This window comes from Crocuta crocuta, unplaced genomic scaffold (genome assembly GCF_008692635.1).
Source record: "Crocuta crocuta isolate KB4526 unplaced genomic scaffold, BGI_CrCroc_1.0 scaffold115, whole genome shotgun sequence".
Lineage (NCBI taxonomy): Eukaryota > Metazoa > Chordata > Mammalia > Carnivora > Hyaenidae > Crocuta > Crocuta crocuta.
In genome coordinates this window covers 6,602,891-6,610,992 of record NW_027530575.1, presented here as the reverse complement: position 1 = coordinate 6,610,992, position 8,102 = coordinate 6,602,891, and the positions used below count along the sequence as shown (strand labels likewise).

The 8,102-nt window shown below is 54.4% G+C and overlaps 2 protein-coding genes across 4 annotated transcripts in view; both read right to left on the bottom strand.

The window, feature by feature from the left end:
• TNPO2 (transportin 2) overlaps positions 1-1,210 on the bottom strand; it is a 21,024-nt gene extending 19,814 nt beyond the window's left edge. Inside the window, exons 1-2 of one of the 2 annotated variants that reach the window (XM_077767882.1) lie at positions 1,141-1,210; positions 561-827 (exon numbers count right to left, since the gene is read on the bottom strand). The gene's annotated coding sequence lies outside the window, so the exon portion shown is untranslated. The remainder of the gene's footprint in view (positions 1-560; positions 828-1,140) is intronic. The other variant, XM_077767883.1, reaches the window with a different exon arrangement.
• A 3,762-nt stretch (positions 1,211-4,972) lies between these two features.
• TRIR (telomerase RNA component interacting RNase) overlaps positions 4,973-8,102 on the bottom strand; it is a 3,722-nt gene continuing 592 nt past the window's right edge. Inside the window, exons 2-4 of one of the 2 annotated variants that reach the window (XM_077767879.1) lie at positions 8,011-8,102; positions 5,719-5,796; positions 4,973-5,405 (exon numbers count right to left, since the gene is read on the bottom strand). In XM_077767879.1, the coding sequence (XP_077624005.1) occupies positions 5,298-5,405; positions 5,719-5,796; positions 8,011-8,102 (278 nt within the window). In that variant the 3' untranslated portion in view covers positions 4,973-5,297. Of the gene's footprint in view, positions 5,406-5,718; positions 5,797-8,010 lie in introns of those variants that run through there. The other variant, XM_077767880.1, reaches the window with a different exon arrangement.

Below are 8,102 nucleotides of genomic sequence, written 5' to 3'. Positions count from 1 at the left end.
ACCATAACACGTGGCCCGGCTCCGGGGAGAACGGGCCCCGCCGAGACCGGGTCACGTGACCAGAGAGTTGGCGGCTTTCCTGGCCCCTCTGGCCGTTCGGTCTTCCCAGCGTCTCGTTTTCTCAGCGTCTCTCACACCCGCCTGACAGCAGCTCTTTGCTGGGAGCGGAGTTTGGTGGCGCGTGGGGACTTTCGACGTGTGGTGGACCCGGCAACCTCGCGGCCACAGCCAGTTTCGTCTGCCCCCTGACCCCCCCACCCAGAAATTGAAATGTGCCTTCCTCCTCGCATCCCGAGGGTACCTGGGAGGAGCACAATATGTGCCCTCATGGAAAGACCCGGAGAAGACTTGGTCTAGGTTAGACTTTACACCCCAGAGACAAAGGAAGGAAAGCGGGACAAAGGGAGCACCCTCGGCTGCGTTCCTGAAGAAGACTCTGCCACATTTTGTATTATTTGCTTTCCAGTACTACTTCATACTTTTCATAAGGATCTGAGAAAAACCCACATGGATATGAAATTAATAAACCCGGAAGCAAAAGCCCTAATCGCTTTCCCTACCTGAGGTTGAATAGAGTGAAACAGCCCAGGAACTTTAGGCAAGGGCAGGGTCATGATGAAAGGCATCTTCGTAATCCTTTTGCCATCTGAGGACAAAGTAGGGCACCTCTTTTCTTTAAAGAGCTGAGCAGCACAGGAGGGAGGAGTTGGAGATCCTGGGGTGCCTCAGTTTCCCTCCTCCTAGCCAGGCTAATAACAAGGTGGGCAACCTCCTGCCGCTTGGAGTCTTAGTTTCGCCAGTTGTCAAACGGGTATAAGAAGAGTTTGCTGGGTTAGAGATCAAGTTAAGCATTACCAGGCCTGCCGTAAACTGTTCTTTAAAAACTTGGCTTTTACCCGGAGACCTCAAGGCCTTCCTTTCACTGTATTCAGCCACACCCTAAGCCAATATTTACTGAATTTACTTAATCAACTAGGCCTCTAATCCCAAAGAACAACCCAGCACTGCCCTGAAGAACTTTGTGGCTTCAGAGGAGGCAGGTCAATATCTGCCCCAGCGGGGAGGAAGGAGACACGCTTCTCAGCCCACTTTCCATTAGCAAAGTCAGCCCCCCTCCGTTCATACATGAAAAAAAGGTACCTAAGACCTCTCCACTGGGGCCTCCCGGGCTTAGGAAGGATCTGTTGGCGCCGATCGCTACTCAGTCGTGGAAAATTCCCTACAGGAGCAACCGGGTTTCCCACCTTTGCTCTACGGACACCCGGCTGGAGAGACACGTGCAGAAAGCCGCCGCCTACGCATGCGCATTGGCCTCCCCTCGCTTGCCCCGTGGCCCCCAGAACTACAAATCCCGTCTCACCAGGCGCCGGCGTTGCCGCGCTTACGGACTCTGGCTGTGACTCAAAATCCGGGGGTCTGGAAACCATCCCCCCTCCGGAGGTGGGCATTGAGAAGAAAGGAAGAGTGACATTGAGGGGCTGAGACTGGAAGTTCAGGAGCGGGTGCAAGAGTTTTCTGCTCAGGGTTGGGGGTCGCCCCAGATAAGGGTCAAGTGGGGAGAGCGTTGGAGATGAGCGAGAAAATTTCATGCACACCTTCTCCTTTTAATATGTCAGGTTCAAAAAATCAAAATAAGTCAAATTTCTATTGGTCCTGCACCAAGCCTTGGGGGAGAGGAGAGTCGGGCAGAGTAAAGTGACCCGTGCTGCTTTTGTGGTCCAAGGTATTGGCCCTGTGTGATCGTGGAAGTCTTTCTTCCTCTCCCCCATCTAGCGGATTTGAGTAGTGAATCCAGGCTTTTCCCCTCCTTTTTTTTTTTTTTTTTTTTTTTAAGTAGGCTCCGTGCCCAATGTGGGGCTTGAACTAACGATCCTAAAATCAAGAGTCACACACTGTACGGAATAAGCCAGTCAGGTGCCCCCATTTCACTATTTCTTAAGCACCTACTCCTCTGCTACTGGGTGCCAGGCAATTTGCTAATGTAATTCTCACAACAGCCCTGTTCACAGCAAACTTACTTCAACTAAAAACAATGCAGAAAAGAAACTCAAGGAGCTGGTACTCAACTGTTTATCCTAAATGGGAGACAAAGGCCTCTCCGTTTACAACAGTGTCTCTGAGCATCTCTTCACACTGCACTCACGTTTAAAGGTCACTACACGTCCCCCAACCCAAGCCCATTGCTTCACTCAGAAAAATAACGACAGCTGTTTCAAATAATATCAGGGTTCATGTCTATTTCATCAGTATTGACCTTACTTTTTTTTAAATGTTTATTTATTTTTGAGAGAGGGAGACAGAGCGTGAGTGGGGGAGAGACAGAGAGAGAGGGAGAGACAGAATCCAAAGCAGGCTCCATGCTCTGAGCTGTCAGCACAGAGTCTGACATGGGGCCAGAACCCATGAACCGCAAGATCATGACCTGACCTGAAGGACACTTAACCAACTGAGCCACCCAGGTGCCCCTGCCCTTACTTTAGAACTTGACTCTGGAGCGCCTGGGTGCTGAGGTCTGTTAAGCGACAGACTTGTGATCTCAGCTCAGGTCATGATCTCACAGTTGGTGAGTTCAAGCCCTGCACTGGGCTCTGCACTGATGGTGTGGATCCTGCTTGGGATTCTGTCTCCCCTCTCTGCCCTTCCCCTGCTTGTGCACGCTCTCTCTCTCTCAAAATAAACAAATTAAAAAAAAGAAAAAGACCTTAGCGCTGCAGATGCTTCTGTATTTTGCCCCTATTTCATAGATTTAGAGCTTGAACCATAGAAAGGCTAAATGACTTACCCAAGATCGCACAACTAACAGGCATCAGAATAGTTTGAAGCCACGGCTGTGTGACTCACCGAACCCTGAATTTGATTCTCCTTCCCTTTCAGCCTTTCCCCAGGTCAGGACTGGTGAATGCAGTGAAGGGGGCTGCTGGGACTCCATCAGCTCCTCCTGCCTCCTGACACTCCAGAAAAGAGGCTGAGCTGCTGCAGGGGCGACCTACTTCTCCCACTGCGTTTCTTTTTAAAGATCCAGCGGCTGCTGGTGCCTTTGAGGGAGGAGGTAAGGGTGGCACCGTTGGCTTCCTATGTCCCCTCCCCCGACACTACATCCCCAAGGTTAAAGTTACACCTGGACCAGCTCACCATCCCCAAAGTAGGAGAAAGAGACCTTTGAGCCAATGTGGAAGATAAATGAGACAAGCCTTTCGGGGTGTTAGCAGGAAGTGAGAGGGGCAGGCCTCCTGATCCAAAGCTCTTCTCTTTGACAAACCTGGGTGTCCTTGAACCTACTGTTCGTTTGGCCTCGAACACTTCCGAGGATCTTCACCGCTTTCAGAATTTGGGGCAAATGTTACCTGCTCGCGGGGCCACCTCTGACCAGCTTAAACTTCCCAGCTTTCTCACACTCATCTCTGTCCCCCTTTCGCACATACCCCCCCCCATAGAATGTATAACCTTCAGATGTGTTCTGTATTCTATGTTGTTCCTCGTTTCCTCCTCTAGAGCGTTAGCTCCGCTAAAACAAGTTTGCCTATCTGGGTGCTCGGTATTTGGAAGGTCCACCCCATCCCCCACGGGCTGGATCTGTCGGTCTGAGGCCAGGCGGGTGCCACCTCAGCCCTCCTCCCTCAGCCTACCCAGATCCCAGGCACCAGGTGGCCACCATGACCCGCCATGATCTTCCAAGTCGCGGTCCTCCTGATGGAAGGGGGATGGGAGCCTGAATCTGGGATGGGCAGCAGTGCCAGCTGCTCGTCATTCCTGCACGGGGAAGGCCCAGGAGGTGGGCCCATGCCTCGGGGGCCCCAGCTGTCACTCCAGCTCTAGGGAGGCTTGAGAAAGGATCATGGGGAAGCAGGGGCATCTTAAAGCCTTTGTGGGTTCAGTGGAGAACAGGCAGCCAGGTGGCTTTCAGGAGGGCACAGAAATACAAGGAGCACTAATGGACACTAGGGGTCAGGCTTCCTCTAGGCCACTCCATCCCGACATGTCAACAGTCATGCTCTGCAAGGTGGCATTTGTGCTCCTGATAGTATACAGAGGGTGAGGTCGACCCAGCCTCCTGGGGAGGGCCGCAAGTATCTGGCAGGACAGATCACCCCCACCGGAATCCAGAACCCAGCCCCACTCACCTCCTCAGCCTCCAACCCTCCACCTCCTCCCCTCCCCCAATCACGGCCCAGCCTCATCTCCAGGTTCTGCCCCAGGGCCCTCTTCACTTTGTTGTCCACACAGAAGCCAGGGGGTCCTATTAAGATAGAAAACAACCTGTGGCTCCTGGGCTCATACTGCCCACCCNCCACCCCCCCCGCCCCCACGTTCAAGGCTTCTTCTAAGAATCGAGTCCCAAATCCTGACCCTGGCACACAAGGCTCTGTATATAACCCACACACCCTCCTCACTGCAGGTTCAGTCATATGGGCCACCTGGAAGCTCCTCGCAAAAGCCACAAGTTCTCCCACCTGTTTTCACAGTGGCTGCTCCCTCACTTCCCTCAGGACGCAGATCAGATGTCAAGGGAAAAACAGACACCCTCCCCCTTGCCTCTACCCTGCACCTCTTCCCAGTCACCTCCCAAAATGGCTTCCCCTTTTTGTCTGTGTCTGTTTCCTTCCAGAAGGGCAGGGAGTGTACATGGTGTGTTCTAGTCACTGCTGTGGCCTCAGGTCCCAGAAAACCCGGACGCACACAGTGGGCACTCATTAAGTGTCTGCTGAATGAACGGCTTGACAGCTGTGCCCCGGCCACACCGGGCTAGGATACGAACCTGGACATGAGAAGCCACAGCAGGGGCTCTGTCAGGGGTGGGGGGAAATGGGTCCCAAGGAGAGTCCAGGCCAAAAGGAAAGGACGCACTCCTGTCTCCCCCAGGCTCCCCAATATCCCCCTCCCCAGGCCAGACCCAGGACTAGGCCATTGTGTGGGGAGGGGGGAGGGGGGTTCTTAGGGTGCAGAGAACAAAGAAGGCAAACCAAGCACACAGTTCCGGCACTAAGTCAAGTTCTTTACTTCCCAGAAGTGATGGCTAAGAGGGTAGGGTGGGGGTGGGGAGGAAGACAGAAAGAGCCAGAGAGAGCGAGGAGGTAGGAGGAGAGGGGACAGTAAACCACTGTTCTATGAAGTCTCAGGAGGCAAGTGCTCAAGGTAAAAAAGAGTCCTGGAGAATCGTCCGCGGCTGCGGGAAGCATCTCGATTTCCTTCTGTGTAGAAGTCCTTGGGGAGGGGAAAGGCTGCCGCCACTGCCGCTGCATTAAATAGTTATGTACATCGAAGAGAGTCCCGGGCCGTAGGCAGGCGGGGGAAGGGGGTCATTTCACCAGGGGCCGAGTTTTATCATCATCGCCGCACTGATGGGCTTTGTACTTTTTCACCTCTGCCATGTACTTGGCCCACGCATCACCTTTACTTGTTAATACCTGCGGGTGGGGGCACACAGGGGTTGCAAGGGGATACCGAGGAGGCCAGGAGCTGGGGTCAGGACTGTCCTGAGACAGCTGACACCCACCCTCCCCCACATCACCCTGAAGGTCCTGGGTTTGAGGTACAGAGCTGCAGACTCAAGTTATCTGGGGATCCTGTTGAAAGCCCCCCTCCCGTACTGGCCCAGGGCCCCCGGGGTGCTAGACAGGGAAGGAAAGGGGTCAGCCGCCAAGCACTGAGGTTGGAAGGGAAAGGCACGGTGGGTGCCCCCCGGTCGCCCCCCGCCCCCATTGCACTCAGCCCACTCACCTCATCCTCCGTCTTCTGCTTCTTGGCTACTATTCCCGTCTTGAGGGCTAGTTTGTTCCCGCCTCTGCGCTTGCCCACCTGGGTGAAGGGACAGAAGACTGCAACGGTTACAGGAGTCGGGCCCGCCCTTGGCGGCGCTGAGGCCCACTACACCTTCCTAGCCCGGCCCGGTGGCCCGGCCCGACGCCGCGCCCAGCTCCGCCAGCCGGCCGACCTGCGCAGCAATCAGAGAGGAGCACACGCGACTCTTAGCGCCTGCCCCGGGCCCGTGATGCCCTGGCAGTCCTGGGCCCCTGGGCAGCCCTCCCTGAAAGCGAGAAGAACCCCCACATCAGTGGGGACAGGCTGTCCTCACTCTCCATCCCGAAGCCTCCCCCCTCCCCTAGCAGGGACCACACAGTGAGCCGCGGCTCCCTTTGCTAAGCGCCCAGTGTATGCTAAGCCCGGTGCCAAGCGCTTTGGGGATATCATCCTTCACTTTCACGGCTGCCCTTAGGTGAAGGTTACAACCATCCCCGTGTTACACATGAGGAAATATCTTTAAGAAGGAGAGGGCCGTACCCTTGGTCGTGCTGGCAGCGAACAATGGAACCGGATTCAGGGTTAGATGGGTCCAAGTCACAGAGCAACATCCTTAACCACCAAGTGACACTGTCCCCCCTGCACCTAACCTGGCCTCTTTAAGAGCGCCCCTCGATGAAGAAATGGGAAAGGCAGTGACAGTCACTACTGCTGTCACTCACAAAGGGGTATTCAGCTTCCACCTCTAGTTCTTACACAGACCCAGGCAGGAACCTAGGTCCTAACACTACCCCAACAGAAGTCTCACTCCAGATCTCCTCCTGGCCCTTCACCTGCTCCTACTGAGAGCACTTTCTGTGCCCACGTACTGCAACAGGCTTCACACATCTCATCCCATCTCTACTCCTCAACCAGCCATCAAGTGACCTGTGCTGCTGGGACTATTCCCACGCGCTTTTAACAAGTGAAGAAACTGAGGCTCGGAGAGGTTAGATCCCTTGCCCAAAATCACACCGCTAGATCCAAAACTTGACCTCCGGTCTGTTACCCTCAAGCCAACGCTTTTCTCCACACCAAAGGGACCTCATCTCTGAACAAATGAATACCCAGGCTATGAATCAGCTACTTGGTTTTCGTTCTTCTTTTTGTTGTTGTTATTAACGAAATTTGTCAGATTTTTTTTTTTTTTTATTTAAAAGCAGGCTCTATGCCCAAGGTCGGGCTTGAACTCTAGACCCTGAGATCAAGAGTCCCCTGTTCTACCAACTGAGCCAGGGAGGAGCCCCCAGGGACTTGATCTCAGTATCAGAAACAAAGCAAGCTCAGAGTTGACCATCAATATAGTTGCCATTTATTTAGCCTACAGATTCTCAAGCTCACACTAGTGACATTTTGAGCTGGATCATTTTTGCCCGGGGGCCAGGGGGGTGTCTATCCTGTGCATTGTAGGATTTGAGCACATCTCTAGCCTCTAATCAGATGTCAACAGCATCCCTCCCCCAGTTCTGACAACCCAAAATTTCTTCACAGACTGTCAAACTGTGGGGGTGGGGGATGGAGTGGGGTGGGGTGTTCATTCCCAACCGAGAATTACTGGTGGTTTAGCCCTTCCTATAAAACAAACCCGGCACTAACCTCTGGGATGGCCTCACTGAGGCCTCACCAGCGTTAGAAAATGCAATCATATCCATTTTTGCAAACAGGAAATTTAAGGATAGGCCAGTCCATATACTCCAGGAAGGCAACGATCTTGTCATGTTCAACACGGCACATCCAGCACCCAGCACAATGCTCAGCATAAGGTAAGGTGCTCAACAAATGGACGAATGGGCGAACGAATGGGCGAATGAAACTCAGGGAAATGGAGCAAATTTCCTAAGGTCACACAGTAACCGCTCCTAGTCTCTAATCCCACAGCTTCGATTCCAGATTTGAATTTGCCCCCCGTCCCCATAGTCGAAGATGGTCTCATTATCCAAGTTCAAGTACCACTCAAATAGGAATCCCGATATCCTGTTTCCTCCTCCACCGAGCGCTGTTTCGAATGCAATTCCCTGGCTCCTGGCCCCCGCGGGCGGGCTCCGGGGGTCACCACCCCCGCCCCCAGACCTCTCGTCGAGAATCCAGGTTCCGGATCCCTAGCGGGCGACTCGGACAGCCCCCCTCATCTGGGCCGGAGGGTGCACCCGGATCCCGATCCCCCTTCTCGGGCCCCGATTCCCTCGGCCAAGGCACGCCCTGGCGCCCGCCCCCACCCCCGCGGCTCCTTACGAAGCTGAGCGTAGGGCCCGGGCCGCCCTTCCTCTTCAGATCCCCAGGGCCCGCGGCGGCGGCGGCAGCGGGCGGGGCGGGGCGCGGCGGGC